The sequence below is a fragment of the Ascaphus truei genome, chromosome 14 (genome assembly GCF_040206685.1).
Source record: "Ascaphus truei isolate aAscTru1 chromosome 14, aAscTru1.hap1, whole genome shotgun sequence".
Taxonomy (NCBI): domain Eukaryota; kingdom Metazoa; phylum Chordata; class Amphibia; order Anura; family Ascaphidae; genus Ascaphus; species Ascaphus truei.
The window spans coordinates 35,528,444-35,545,157 of NC_134496.1; the positions used below are offsets into that span (position 1 = coordinate 35,528,444).

A 16,714-nucleotide genomic window follows, 5' to 3' on the forward strand; every position below is an offset into this window, starting at 1 on the left:
GAGGCGGACGCAACAGCTAAATGACTTCCCATCAGGCCAGAGAGCGCGACAAAAGTATATGGGGGCGGTCATTTTTGTGGCCCGGGCCTAATGGGAAATCCGCCACTGTCCTTTGGATATAAATTACCCCTTTTTTTATTTTATTTTTAAAAACACGATTACTGTGTTGTACTGGTATTCCAGATCACCATTGTGATCTATATTGACTTGCATATAACTCCCTGTACCATGCATCATGAATGCCTTCTAATGGGGACTTCACGGTGTGTGTGCGGCCATTTTGCTCTACTAACTATATATTACATGAATAAACAGCCCCTCACGCACCAGCGTTCAGCATTGATCTGCTGACAGTGTTAGAAGAGCCTGAAGTAAATTTCCTGTAGATTCATAGACCACCATTGGCGATCCGTATGAGAACAGCTCTTATTAAATGCATTGCTTCTCCAACATATGTGCGAAGCAGGACTGTATTGTTATTGTGCTTATAATAGCACCACTTATACTCTTGCTTGCCATTCACTTATTTACACCCTATAGATGCTCTTTTGTGTTGCTCACAAAGGCAGTGCGCGGAAGCTGCTCCTGCGGTCTCTGTTCATCCCTGTCTGTGGGTACGTGCAGTTACTGGTTTCCACGCTTTTAATTAGGTCATTAGCCAAGAAAGTGTTTTTTGTCCTGCACCCTCCTTTTTTATAATAGTTAATAAAATTGTCTGAAGCCATAATTGTTCCTCTTTGAATTGCATGGCCTTTGTTGCGAATGGCTTTTATGTCAGGAAGGCACGCTGGAGTTACGTTACCTGCATGTGACCCTGTAGTGACCTATAGTGTGACATTATGATTTGCCTTCTGGCGTGTGCCTGGTTAAATAAAAACAAAAAAAAAGATATTGAAGTAGTAAAACTATGGCAAGAAAGCGTATTGTTTACTGTCCTGAACAATTTTCAATAGGCTTTTTGAAAGTATCACAAGACCCTTTAGTACCATTGTGACTTTATTGGGGTCCTGTCAGTTTCTCATGCTATGCTTAAGGGCAAACTGGAACATGCTTTAATTAAGGGTTGGACTTGAATACAAAAGGCTGTGGATATAATGCCACTTTGTGTGATCTTGGGCAAATACATTTCCTTGATTAACACTATAATAAGTAGTAGATTCTAGCTGATCTATGATATGTATTGATGATTTGGTCTCTGATACATATTTGCTGATTTTATTTTGGTGTGCAGAATTCCTGAGGAATTAATAATATTACGAGTATGTCAGTAAAGGCCCCAGGAATATTTCAAAGCTGTTTGTTTCAGGATTTTTCCTTCTGCCAGACCTCCTATTAACCGCGGTACCTTCAGCAGGAAAGCCCATATACTGTGTTTGTGATTTCAGGTGTTTGGACATCGAGGAAAAATGGAGACGTTCAAGATGTGGCTTCTTTCGGCCAAACACCTCTGTAGCCTTTTGATGTTCCAGGTCTTCGCTTTCATTTATCTTTTGCCTGTGGAAGCCGACATTGCAGCTGTAAGTACAACAGAATCTCTCTCCAGTACCTCTGCAATGTGAATCGTACCCCCTCTCTCCCCCCAACACTGGAGCGGTGAAAACCATCTTAAAATGGCATTGGATCTTTTCCGGTTTAATAGATACAGCTGTTGCTTAAAGGAGCAATACAAGCTGGCAATTTTTTTTTTTTTTTTTATTTAGAACTGAGCAGGGGTTCCCTGCAACTGAACCCAATTCATTTCAGTTCTGGGGAACTCCTACATTCAAAGATTCTTACCACCACAGTAGCTGCTCCGGGTCAGCAAGCAGGGCTTTCAACTTTTGATGCTCCCGTGTCACATTGGCCATTAGGAAGCCACACCCACGACCACACAGCTTCTTATTGGCCCGCAGAGCCTGAGATCTCTGAATATGGGACATATTGTGAACCCTGCTTGCTGAGGATAGCGGCTTCCGGCACCTAATTCACAGGTAAGTGTCTCAGTAAGCAGAGGGTCACCGGAGCTGAAATTAATGGGTTTCAGCTCCAGAACCCCCCTGGTTCAACCACAAATATTTAAAAAATGTGTATAAAAAAAATTTGCATTGCCTCTAACTTACAATCAATTCAGTTATCGAATCTGCCGATCGATCAGCACAGATCCTGCTTCCCAGGGCATCCCAATATGGCTGACTATTTCGAAAGAGGAAGTGCTGTGGCTTCCTAAATGGCTGTTATAGGAAACCAATGAAGCTTAGTGAATCAAAAATGCATTAAAAAGAGCATAAATAGACAGAACTTTTAAAAATACTGACCAGGGTTCGACTTGATTGCCCAACAGAGATTCCAGACTACTGTAATAGGCTCCAAAGTGGAACCATGATAGACACCTTGACACATCACAAAGAAAGAGACTGTACGTTCTTCTCCACCCCACCCCAAACATATTGTCCTGTTAGTTACAATCTCGCAAAGCCATAACATTTCCTTGCCCTTGTCGAACCCAGTCTAAAAGGCTTTGTCCTTCCAAATCTCCCAAGAACATGGAGGCTGTAACTCCCTGTTGAACGTGCCAGAAGTTCTCCTTGAAGTGGGTACATAATTAAAACACTTTAAAAAATAAGACACTTGCCTATCACCAGCCCTACTGTGGATATCTCACAAAGCCACCACAAGGGGGACTCTAATTAAAATAGTAAAAGACATTGTAACAAGAAAATAAACTCCCTTACACATCAACTAAACTAATTGGAGAGAGAGTCCACAAACGCCTGTCCGAGCTCACTGAAGTTAGAGGGGAAACTGATTCCACTGAAAAGGCGTTGAGCAGGACCAACCAAAGGTTTTATGAAAAAGGGAGCAAACCGGACCCCATGCTAACCAAAAAAATGTAACAATAAGATCCAGGCCAGAAATATCCAGGCCATCAGACAAAGTTCCGGCGACGTCAAATCCGAAATTAATATTAAAAGAGTTCCATAAGTTCTATAGTTTCCTCTGAGGGCAATAACCCTGCCCAGAACCCTACCGCTCCAGATCCACCAAATTTGTATTCGGAGCTCCATCACGTTACCCAAACTAAATAGTGCGATTCAGAAAGCACTGAGCGAGTTTATCATTGTAGCGGTAGTGGCCTATGTTATCAGAGGGCTAAAACCAAACACAATCCCAGGCCAAGGTGACTGTTCTAACCTCTCTATTACAAAAAAATTGCAACATTGCTTCACTCACTCTTTTTAAAAATTTTTTTACCAGGTCCTAAGAGGGGCCCCTATCCCTAAAGAAATGCTAAAAGCCAATATAGTCCTGATATGTGCATCAATACAATCTGCACACTGACAAGTGATTAGCGAAGTTGCAGATCGATCCGTTCTCCTGTGATCGATCAGTGAAGATTCAGCTCGGGGGTTCACTAAATGGCTGTCAGTGCAGCAGAAGAGGACCAAAGATGCAAAGTTCTGTGGGGGAGATCATGTGACCAGGCAGTCACTAGATACAATTTGGTGCACTGCTGGAAAGAGGGCAGGGCTCAAAAAGGGGTGTGCCAGAGCCTGTTTCAGAAGAGGAAGGGGATGTGAGTTTGTAAATGGTTGCTATAGAAACAAAAATGCTTGTTACATTATAATACATTAAAATGGCTTAAGAATTTTTTTTTTTTAAATGCCTACAAGGATTTTCTCATAGCACAGAACTGATTTATTTTAAAAAAAATGTAAAAAAAAAACACGTAGGACATTGCTTGAACTGCAGCTTTAAGTGAGAGGTCAGAACAGAGTTAAAACCAAGCCTAAGTGTAGCTTAGTATTGCAATTTAAAGTTCAGGAAAACTTTGTGGTGCTCAGAGAATCCTAGACAGATCTGTTGCATTTTGTTTGAAGATATCAGTGCATGGTACCTGTCCGGTAACTGATAGAGTATATAACAGGGAATTTATCATCACCCACACACCTAACTGGAATGTTCCCAAGATGCAAACGCAAACTTGTGCCCAGAAAATTGGCTAGTGTATATCAAGGGTCAGATCCTTAATAATATCGGTAGCATGTGACTCACGTGGACCTTCTTTGAATCCAAATGTTAATCTTGGTGTCCTGAGGTACCTGGTGTGCAGTCCGCTGAAAGTAGAATCTGGAAACAGCAAGGAGAAGGAGCGGCTCAGTGAGTAAAGACACTGACTGGCACTGAGTTTGAAACAGGGGAACCTGGTTCAATTCCCGGTGTCGGCTCCTTGTGACCTTGGGCAAGTCACCTTATCTCCCTGTGCCTCAGGCACCAAAAACATAGATTGTAAGCTCTACGGGGCAGGGACTGTGTCTGCAAAATGTCTCTGTAAAGCGCTACGTAAAACTAACAGCGCTATATAAGAACAAGCAACTAGGAGAAAAGACTGAGCACTACCCATGCAGAAAATAGGGAGGTGCGTGTCCTAAAAGTAATGAAAAAATACTACATTTATTGGGACACGCATCTCTCTATTTTCTGACTGGGTTTTGCGCCGTTTTTTCTCCTTGCTGTTTCTAGTATTGCAATATACTCTGAATCTAGTGTGGTTGAGCACAATTATAAATGCTGCTGTCATTTGAACAAGTTGTCATGCAGCAACCTGGATCCCTTTTCCTGGCTAAATTGACACTGCGCAAAAGCCCAGTATTTAATGTTCATGAAAGTATTATTCATTAAAGAGTATTGTACTTGTAGATCATAATAACCTCAAGTGACGGGTTTGGGTTCCTGATATGAGCAGCTTGCTTATAGAATTGTAATTGCAGAGATGTTCTTGGAAAAAAATCCATCTGCTGAAGCAATAGAGTTATAATCAGGCGGGTAATAGAAAAGACAAACTCGCAAAACTTTCACATTTTTTAAATGCTAGGCATGTAGAAAAGTTCAATATTTCCTTGGGTACAAGTGCTTCAAACCTGGTTTTACCTGAAGCCTTCTGTTTTTTGTTTTTTAAAAACTTGGTGGGTTTTTGTTTGGAGATATATATATATCTCCAATCTCCCCATTATTCCTATGTAACTCACTCACTGCACTGTCCACATTGGTGGAACAAGACAGTATGTCAGTGGGTATGTTGTGCTGACATAAATGGGAACAGTGAGAGATGTCGTCCATGCCCCGAAGCAAGATAGCAGTGTAGTGGTAGGCGAACAGATACACTAGGATATTGTCCGTGCATACAATTGAACTATACTGCTGAAGGAAAAATTAACAAGTCTCAATAAAAGTGCTGGAAAAGTATAAATAAAAGCTTGTGAGCTGGTAGCTAACATTCGTGGAAGTTCTGTTAAAAAGGCTTTCTCTAGTAGGTAGTTTGTGTTTGAGGAAGTGCACTGTGAAGATGAAGTAATGGGTTGAGTTAACCTTTCAGGGTGTTCTTATGATGTTCCTGGCACTCTAGGGGCTGCTATTAAGTTTAGGAAATGTCATGTGTTTGTTCTCTAGTGCAGTGTTTCCCAACTCGGTCCTCCAGGACTGCTAACAGTCCAGGTTTTAAGGCTACCCTCTCATTAGCACAGGTGGCGAAATTATTTTAACTGAACCAGAGGTGTGCTTAAAACCTGCAGTGGTACTTGAGAACCTCTGCTCTATGGTGTTATCGGGATCGATGTCCAGTCCCCTCCCACTTCGATCACTGGGGGGCGGTCTCAACCACATGATCAGGTTGTCGCCGTCCCGAAAGAGACTTCGGCACCGAAAGATTCACGACTGTCCATAAAATCCCCATATTCCTTGTTAATTTGGGCCGTCTTGTAAACAAAAATAATCACACACAACACTTCCCCTTATCAATCAGATGAGCTTTGTTTGAAAAGATTACTAATGCAGGTTTCACAATGGAGGGAGGAAACAAATATAATAAAACCTGCTTGAATAAATACAAATGTTAACAATTTTGGCTTTTCTCAGAAATGGTTTATAATTCTGCCCAATTGTAGCAGCTTAAATAATCGCCCCCCCCCCCCCCCTTGAAAGAACTATTAGTATGTAAAATGTAAAGTCCCATTTAGAATGATGTAGTCTGATTGCAGTGAAACATACCTTTTCGGATCCACCAATATTTTCTTTCCCAGGTCTGTAGAAATATATATTAAAATTGTGATCTCTTTCTTTTTCTCTCTTTCTCTCTCAGTATTCATCTGACAATGCAACCCGGACGTTCGAGGACCTCCCAGCAAGGTTTGGCTACAGGCTCCCAAGTGATGGGTTAAAGGTAAGCAGAGGCCCCACATTCACTGATTCCAAATGCTAGGAAATCACATGGCACAGTTCCAATGGGGTAATGACGACAATTACTTTATTTCATGTAGTGCTTTTCTACCAATGGGCCTCCTATTACACATAATGGCATCAAAATGGTAATTAAACCTAATGGACATTGTGTTAATAGTAACCAAATGGTTCCCAGCAGTCCAGCAAAATCCAGGATACAATAAAAAATGTCAAAGGAAAAATGAGTCAATAATGGCAAAAAATAGAGATTTTACGGATTCATAGCTAAATACAATACATGAAAATCATATGCAACGTATCACATATAATCAAGTATGTAAAGGTAGGTATGTGGTTTTAATTCACCACTATCAAGGTATGTAGAAATGTGAAAAAAACACTGATCCAAAGATACACATGTACAGACGAGCTATATACAAAATGTATAGCAAGATGCTTCTCCAGTTATCCGCCGTGTGGGATTACATCTAGAGCAAATATTTTATGGCAAAAATAAATTAGTGTCTGCTTCCTCTCAAAGTAATTGGACTTAGGTTACAAAATATACAAAAATAATCACTCTGATGGGCACATGGAAGCAGAAAAAACAAGGGAGGGAGAAGTTGGAGTGCTCTACTGTGTTCAAAATACTCTCTACAAACAACAAATAGAATTGGGAAGGTAGTTCAAACGATTCCTAGAATCGACTCCCAAACAGTGGATAGAAATGGCTGCTCACTTTTTCTCTAGATCTCATTTCTGCATATCTTGAAAGTGGAAAATTGAAACCACATGCTTACCTTTTGCATACGTATATCAAGACACGCAGGAAAAATATGTTAGAATGCTCACTCAATGTATGTGTGTGTATATCTGTATGGGTGTGTACATATCTATATATCTACCGATGCCCGCGCTCCTAAGTAATGATTACAGCGAGATGCACAAGGAAAACGATAGTGCGTGTTTTATTTGCAGGTGAGATAGACCTTTGAGACCTTTTTCAAGATACCAGTGCAGTGTATTAACTATTTATACATTCTCAGAATTGTACTTCTATAACAGACAACCCAGAAACGCTTGTTTAAGAACAGGGATGGCTTTGAAATGCTTTCGCATTTTAGTATACCTATTTTAGTTTATAGCTTGACGGCCATAAATACATTTAGTGATGTCTGTTCCCTAATTATAATGGGGGTTGTGACCTTTGCTCCTCTTAGCAGCCTTGTTATGGAAGTCACTGGTGTAATTAGTCAGATGTCTGTACAGTCAATGTAGCTTCTTGTAAACAGTGTCAGCTGCCACAGTATATAACAACATCTGACTTTGGAGAATTCAGATGAAAAGCCACTTTATAATTTGTTGGTGCAAAATAATTTTCATTTTCCCAAGCAGTAAATGCTGCAGATGAGATGCTGTAATTTATGTGCAAATGAAATTAAATGATAGAGTTGAGTGAAATTACCTTAAATGACCCCCTTCCCCCCAAGAACTCCCCCCCTCCCTCCCTCCTCCCCCCCTCCCTCCCTCCTCCCCCCCTCCCTCCCTCCTCCCCCCCTCCCCCCTCCCTGCCCCCTCCCTTCCCCCTCCCTCCCCCCTCCCCCCTCCCTCCCCCCTCCCTCCCCCCTCCCTCCCCCCTCCCTCCCCCCTCCCTCCCCCCTCCCTCCTCCCTCCCTCCTCCCTCCCCCCTCCCTCCTCCCTCCCCCCTCCCCCTGCAAACACTTAAGTTGTTCTGGTGTTTAAAGTCTGAGCTTGCCTGCCTCCGTCTCCCCTGGGATCTTCTGTATTATCAGTTTCAAATGCCTCAGGTTAATTATGTAAGCAGTGTTTAAGCCGTTCCCTGGACACCTGGGGTTCCGTGAGCGTTTCCAGGGTAACTAATGATAATGTCATTTTCTTTTTGCTTTATTTATTTTTTTACTTAAACTCTGGTTGCTCCAATGTTATTGTGGGTTCCCTAATAAAGCAGTTATTTAATTCCTACACGAGATCCTAAAATAGGGTTTTGTAAGAGGTTGTTAAAGTGTGTCACAGCTCTTATAAGGCTGAAGAACACTGATTTCGAGTTGTTAGGTGGAGAGTACAGGTAAGTGCCGGCAGGGCACTGATGGAGCCGTGTAAACCAGGGGTACTATACCCCAATCCTCAAGCTCCCCCCCTCCCCCACAACAGGTCAGGATTTCTGGATATCCCAGCTTTAGCACAGGTGACTCAGTCGAAGACTAAGCCTCTGATGGAGCCACCTGTGCTGAAGCTGGGATTGAGCCACCTGTGCGGAAGCAGGGGTATCCTGAAACCCTGACCTTTTGGGGTGAGGGGGAGCTTGAGGACTGAAGTTGAGCACCCCTAGTGTAATACATGCAAATGCTTTATGATTTCAGATCACATTGAGCAAGATAGATACTGACTGTGATTGGCGGAAGCAGCAGGACTCGCCAATAAACGGTGAATCCCAGCCTGCTGTCCTCTCAATGTTCACATAGGCCCCTTATATCACGTAGCCCTTTTCCTGTTTTATTCAGTCATTTCTTTAGTGGGATACAGTGGCTGCTCTTTGGCCTTATTCTGCTACAGATCTTATTATTGTGTTCCTGCGTGTCTGCCTGCATTATGTTGGCCATGCTGTACCAACAAAGTATCCGGCCGCTCCTCCTTCTCTTACCGTGCACCCCAAAACTGGAACAACCTGTCGGAGACTCTCACAGCCGACACCAGTCTAAGTTCTTTCAAATCTAAGGCTGTCACACATTTTAATCTGGTCTGTAACTGTTTCATACGCCCATAATACAAATTATCTTTAACTGTGCAAGCAATGTCTTGTATATAATGTATACCCTGCTCATTATGTAACTGTATTTGTAAACATGTATTATTTGTCTTAACTCTGTGCCAAGGACATACTTGAAAACGAGAGGTAACTCTCAATGTATTGCTTCCTGGTAAAATATTTTATAAATAAATGTACTATAGCAGTTTTTCTTTCTTTTCCCCCTTTTGTGCATTGCATTGGACTATGAGCAATGCGCATTTGTATACTAGATTTCAGTGCAAAGCTGCTTTTTCTGATTTAGTTTGTCATTCACTGCATTGCCATTCTGTTGCTGTGCTGTATTTGATTGACAGATTTAAGTGAACAGTGAAATAATAATAATAATTACATCCTATTGGTGTCTCTAGCTGTAATCTGCATTGCTTCATTATACACATGGATAGTTCAGCTGCTTGTCCCTGTTGTTTTTACTCCGCCTTGTTTCACATGCTTCTTTCATATAGTTGTTACAAGCATGCATGAGCATTGACCTAAGTGAGAATAGGACTGTAGCAGTAACTGCAATGCTGGAAGAATTAACATTTTGGCTGCAGTGCAGTAAAATGTGCTAACATTGGCCTGGTGTCCACTAGATGGAGCTATTCAAGCTGAAGTGCAGTTAGAAGAGACTACAGATGTAATGCATTATAATAACTAGTGAAATTAAGTCCTGGCAGTTCCAAGCAGTAAATAACTTTGCTTTTATTGTGAAAGAAAATAAAGTAAACAGTGAATAATGGAAACTATAGCCTCCTGTAACCTGTGTAGAGATCTGGTATGGCTATTTATCAACATACTGAGGACTGTTTCAAGATGCAGCTAGTGGCTAAGCTAGATCTTTTTTTTATTCACTAAACCCTTACAATCTCAGAATAAATAAACGTTTATTAAATACTTTCTCTATAATGCAGTGTTTATTGGTTCAAAGTAAATGTTTGGATCTCCCTTTCCTTCACCAATCAAAACCCTACACACAATTACAAATCACAATCCTTTATACACAACTGTACCTTTCTAGTAGTAATAAGTATAGTTGTATTTTGTTTGTGATTAAATGCTTATTTTGAGAAAATAATGTTGTAAATTAATATCATATTAAATAAAATATGTTAAAATGCAGATCAATCTATCACAAACCCATAAAGAAATAATTTGAGGGGGAGAAACTTTTCTACACCATTTTTCCAAACCTACAATCTCCCAATATTGAATATTTTCCTTATCAAACGCCTTCATTGTAGGTACTTGATACTAGTGCAGTTTTCTTTTTTATTTTGAAAAGACTTGGCACACGTTATGAGATTGTGCTTTAGCCACAAAGATCTACTTTCTACAACTGTTTGTCAATTTGGTTATTGTTTTATAGGGCTTTTTGGTGACTTCCAAACCAGAAAATGCCTGTGAGCCAATATCTCCTCCCCCGATGCAGAAAGACAATACTACCAGTGTCTACATTGTACTCATCCGAAGACTGGAGTGTAACTTTGATTTGAAGGTATGACATTAAGACTGAGCCCTCTGTGCTGAAGCAGGGATATCCTGAAAACTTGACCCTTGTCATAGTGGATAAACATTATCAACAATTGTGACTTACAGAATGGTTTGTGTTCTGTTAATGTTTCGGGGTTTATTTCTGCAGTAGGTTTTTCCCCCCCCCTCTTCTAAACAATTCTCCACAAAACTGAAAGCAATAAGTGGTGAGTAGTGTGCAGTACATTGCTGTAACTATAGAGTTATTGCATCCAGTGTTCTTCCTTTTTCTCCTTATCATTGTCACGTAAACTACATGTATTTGTATATCCGTGCGATATTATGGTGCCAGCCTTTTGTGCAATGAGTTGCAGACCCCCTCGGGCAGCGATGGAGTTTTAAATACTTAAACACAGAAAAATACTAACCGCTCAACCTTTAATAAACAAGTAACAATGAAGTATCTAGATCTATGGGGTGCATGTGTAATCTTTTTTTGATCCCTCTTGGATCACCATGTAAATGTTTTAAATACTTATGAAGAAAGGGAAATGGTTATGTTGAAAGTACTTGTTATAATTGTGCTTATGGGTATTTTTTACATAAGAGATTTTGTTACCATAAGGAAACAATTTTTTTAAATTTTTTGTAAATGGTGGTTTGTTTTAATATATCTCATCTCTAATTTCTCGCTATACACCATCCGGACACTTGCATTCTGCTCAAGGATGTCTTCTCTCTACCCCATCCCTCTCCCACCTTAAACTTTTCTCACTGACTGCCCCACACCTCTGGAATGCCCTTCCCCTCAACATCCGACTAGCACCCTCTATCCACCTTTAAGACCTATCTTAAAACACAACCCCTTAACGGAGCATATGGGTAGCTCCGTGGCTGATGCTATACACTTTAAACCTTGGTCCCTTACCAGAACACCTTCCTACTGTCTCTGTACGTTCTTCCTATTTACCACTTGAATCGTAAGCGCTTCGGGGCAGTAACTCTTTTTCCTAATGTTACTTTTATATATGAATCTCTTATTCCCATTATGTTTTATTTATAGTTGTTATTTTATATTATGTCATGTGTATTACTGCTGTGAAGCGCCAAGTAAATTCATACATACATACATACATACATTCATACATTCATACATACATTCATACATACATACATACATACATACATACATACATACATACATACATACATACATACATACATACATACATACATTCATACATACATACATACATACATACATTCATACATACATTCATACATACATACATAGCTACTTTTTTTTCTTGTTTTTTTTTTTTTTTTTTTTTTTTTTTTTTTGTATTTATAATTTTGTTTTGGATAATAAAACATCTCTAACTTGAAAGGGTTCCCAGGGGAAATACATCATTGGAGATCTTTATGTATTGTTGTCAAAATAGTAGCCTGATTTCCGATTGGAAAAATGTTTTATAGCGACTTTTTAAATGTATTTAACGTGATATAATTAGAGAGCTCCAGCAATTGGATCATATAAATCCAGTAGCTCACCAGAGTGGTTTAAGCAAATTAACAGATAATCCAGTTTATTGAATCCATGGAGATGCTGTTCTTTTACCCATTCTGGGAGAGAAAGTGTTAAAGTTGAACGCCCCAGGCATGCTTACGCTGAAGTACTGGTACCAGACTGCAGGCCTTTTTAGGTAATCACATTATTTGCATTCCATTACCTGGTTTTGGAGATCATTTTTCTTAAAGCCTTGTGCTGAATGGCATTGAGCTCCTGAATGATGTTCGTTGGAGGAATACTGAGCAGTAAGAGGGTCTTTCTGTTCATACTTCATATACACTGTCTCATCAATCTTTATGTACATTTGATATAATTCATTCTTGTATATTTCCTGAAGTAATGAATGCAATCTACCACGACGCTTCAGATTTGTAGATTACGAAGAAGCGTTTGATTCTGTCTACACCTAAGGCATTTAAAAACGCTTAAGAAGACAAATTGATGACGTGTACATTAATATTATTTCCGACAATGCTACATCAACCATTTGGATTACATGACGATTAAAAGCAAGATGAGGATCGGCAAGGGAGTGTGACACGGAAACACCATATCACCAAAGCTTTTCACTGTAACACTTGGCGAATTATTCAAGACATTGAATTGGGAAGAAAAAGGAATCAAAATCAACAGTGAATATTTCAGTGACCTGCGATTTTGCAGATGACATTGTTATTTTTGCCATAAGTCCAGAACACGTCCAGTAACAAATCAGAGAGCTCCCCAAAGCATGTAAGAAAGTGGGCCTCTGTATGAATCTCCAAGACCAAAGTGGTGGTCCACAAAGGTGTCAACTCTGCAAAGATTGAAATTAGCTGAATAGAATTAGAAATTGAAGACTACCTTGGATGGAACCTTTACAACGAAATCAACAGGAGAATGAAGATGGGATGGAACGCATTTGGAAGAAGTAAGACAATCTTTCAGGGGAACCTTCTCCAATGCCTCAAGAGGGAAGTTTTCGACTGGTGTATTCTGTCTAGACTCACGTACTGTATGGATGTGAAACTTAGACCCTAAATACAAAGATAATTCAGAAGCTTCAGACAATGCAAAGAGGTATGGAGAGGTGTATGCTGAGTGTTTTTTGAAGAGGCATGTGTCTGACATAAGTGTGAAGAAATGAAATGGCAGTGGTCCGGACATATCGCAAGAAGAAATTACCACAGTTGGACAAAGATCAGACTGGACTGGTTTCCAAGGGTAATTAAAAGACCAAGACGACCACCACAAATAAGAGGGGAGGATGAAATGAGCAACATGGAGAATATTGCAACCGCGGTACCTGGAAGACCATTGGGGAGGCCTTCATCCAGCAGTGGCTGCTCACATCCTCAGTAACGTAATGGAGAGTTGGTATTCCTGATGGCATTGCACTGGGGTCAGGTCAGGAGACCCCTTTTTTTAATGTTTTTGCACACTTTAATGACCACCTGACTTTATTTCTGGTTTTGTGCAATACAGTATTTGCAATTACAGTTCAATGGTTTCAAATGTATCTTATGTAACATAACTGACAAATACAAAAATATATGTATTTTGTTAACTGCTAGGATGTGATTATTAACCCTGACACTTTCTTCCTAATGGCTTTCACTGAATTAGCCCCAACAAAATTGGTGGGTTTTTAAAAACATTTTTTCTAGGTAATCCATTGAATACAAAGCATTAGGTTTGTCATTCACCTTTTTATTTGGTACAAAAGCTCACCGCATAGAATTCTGGGACTTGCAGTCACGGTGTCTTTCACTTTCCTAGTCTACTACATATTTTGGAAAGTTGTTTGTCTGTTTGCTATGCGTTTGGGCACCTCCTTTAGATATCGGAACCAAATGTTGCATGATGGTTCCTGAGATAAAGGAGCAGGTTCTTTTCTGTTTTGGATACAATTCACCAATGACCTGATCCCATCACACATCCATCAAGCTGCTACTTAATCTTGGTCACTCTGAAAATCACTGTTTGGGACGAGAGTACAATGCCCCACAAACACGTATTGGAGGCTCTCGATCAAACACTTCAGGACCTCGGAGGCAATGAAACTACCTGTATTATGGGTGTAGTTATTAGCAGGCAATTTTGCATTCAGAAACTAAAAACAAAATCTAATTATCCATTTATAAATCTCAGTATTTAATGGTTTCTTAGATTTCACGAGTAACGCGGGACACTTCAGCTAGTATTTTGTAAGGAGCAGCAATTCCAGTTCCAGCATCTACTTCTGCTCAGTACAAATGTTCTTCTTGACCAGTGATTGGAAATATCTGCTCACAGCTTTCCCTGCTATAATTTGATTTTCGTGTGTTTGTGTGTGTTTATGTGTGTGTGTGTTCCAGCAAAGAAGCATTATATCACGTTTGCTGCACAGGGGGAAGGAGTTCATCAGGGTGATAACTGTAGAGGAACCTTGCAAATGTAAACATTGAAAGTCCATTTCAACCCCTTCATTCTCAATGTGACGGCAGTGTTCTGACTTTCCCCCTTATAACGACTTAAAATCCCTTTCTGCAGTTCCCTGTGCAGGAAGTGGGAAGCAGTATAAGTATGACCAGCCCAGGACAGAGCTCAGTGATGGCAAATCTGACAGATGTGTAACACACCTACCAATATTTCCGCAATGTGATATTCCTAATAGGAATAGAGTTTTTCATCCTGGAATACCTCACTGGTTTTTGTTTTTTTGCTTCACATCATTTTTTATTTTATTTTTTGACATTTATATGTAAGAATAGATCAATATTCATTCATGCCATATTGGAAGATAAATAAAAAGACACAAGGACATCATGCAGCAAAATGATTAAAAACCAACCCACGCATTCCAGGCGTAAATATATTGTCTCACATACACAGCATAGCTCTGTGTACACTCTCACTGTGTATATTGTAGATCCCCCAGATAGGTCAGTGAGGCTAACCTGCTTGGAAAGCCTTTCTTGGAGTCATTTATACTACAGCTTCATAAAACAAAGGCCATACTTTTCCTCCTGTTCTTTTGCGTGCCTTTATAAGGTGTGGAATCCTGCTGCTCTTCAGACCCTTTACTGTTCTGTTCTGTACTATACATTCTTCACAAACAACCTTTCTAATTATTCTAAGATGCATTTTTTTGTGGGGCTGTGGGTCTACAGCAGGGGTGGCCAACTCCAGTCCTCAAGGGTCACCAAACTGGTCACGTTTTCAGGATATCCCCGCTTCAGCATTGGTGTCTCAATCAGCCACCTGTGCTGAAGTGGGGATATCCTGAAAACGTGACCTGTTTGGTGACGCTTGAGGACTGGAGTTGTCTGCCCCTGGTCTAGAGTGTTTTAGGTGTTAGACCCCCCCCGCCCCTCCCCCAAAAGCATAATCTAAAGCATTGTAATGATTAACAGAATTTTTAACCCCTCGGCTGCCAGCAGTGTATTGCTTTGCAATGAGGTGAAGTTTTACCAATACTGCATTTTTTTAAAAATTGCTTTATTTATTGAAGATCTATCAAGCGGTGAGGAAATGTATCCTTCCCTCACCATGTTTTTAAATATTCTACATCAGAAAGCTTCGTAGATCCAACATGTTTTTGTTGCTTCTTGTGCTCGAAGATGCTTTGGAACTTGCAGATCTCACGAGACGCCAAATTATACCCTTTGCTCCTCTGGAGAAGGTTACAGATCAACATCTCGCTGTGTGAAAGTGTGTTGCATCACATGAGATATGCAATAATGACCCTTTTTAAGAAGTCTCCTCCTTTACTAAGTCACTGGAAGCACAGTGGTTATACTTGGCTACAATTCAATAATCCGTTCAGCATATATATACACACGCGTGTCAGTAAATCGCTTTTTGTTTGCTGTTCTTTGAGTAACACTGATTTCCTCCATAGCTTATTATAGAAAACTCTAAAATACGGTCGGATGTAGATTGGATAAACTGTGCACATCTACTTTAGAACTGCAATTTAAAAAAACAAATTAACAGAACTGGTTAATTGTCCATAAATTGTTAATTTTTGTCATTGGAGGTACAATGAACCAGAAGTTGGAAGAAATAGCACCTGCCTAGCTGAGGGAATTTACTCTGTTATTTTTCCCAGATTATTTACTCTGTAGATGGAATTTTGAACAATGTTATTTTTAACAGCACTTCCAATATGAAACCAGTAACGATTATATACACTATTATTCCAATGACAGTGTGTGATTGATCACAGAAGAGCAGCTGTGCGCATGGAAATGATGCTCCTTTGTGCATGCCCTGCCTTTGCTGTGTTTCACACCACCAAATTCCACAGCTAAACACAGCTCTTGATTAATTGCCCTGTGCTTTTGGTATGCAAGCCATATGCCACCAGTCCCAACTGCAGAAGTCCTGGTTTCACTAGGTGGGCTGTATTTAGGTGGGCCTCTTGCCATCAGGCTGCCTTTGGAATGTCAGGAATGTCAGTCTTTCTCCTCAAGCTTCTGTGTAAACACTTTCCTGGAGCCGTTTAACCCCTTCGCTGGAGGCTGCATCTGCAATGCATTGCTGATAGGATGGATTTATTTGCATAATAGAATAGTTGTTAAAGGTAAATTATTAAAATCGTGGATATGTTAAATGGCCAAAGATGTCCACTTTATTGAAGCAAACCTGGCAAAAAAGGATACAAGCGGGAAAACCGTCAATTGTAATAGGTGCTGGTCTCCACAGTG

The 16,714-nt window shown here is 40.2% G+C and overlaps 1 protein-coding gene across 1 annotated transcript in view; it reads left to right on the forward strand.

Moving 5' to 3' along the window:
• Nucleotides 1-16,714, forward strand: part of RNF13 (ring finger protein 13) — a 45,022-nt gene that overhangs the window by 8,159 nt on the left and 20,149 nt on the right. Inside the window, exons 2-4 of the mRNA XM_075570429.1 lie at nt 1,386-1,517; nt 6,116-6,196; nt 10,371-10,499. Coding sequence (XP_075426544.1) covers nt 1,386-1,517; nt 6,116-6,196; nt 10,371-10,499 — 342 coding nt within the window. The remainder of the gene's footprint in view (nt 1-1,385; nt 1,518-6,115; nt 6,197-10,370; nt 10,500-16,714) is intronic.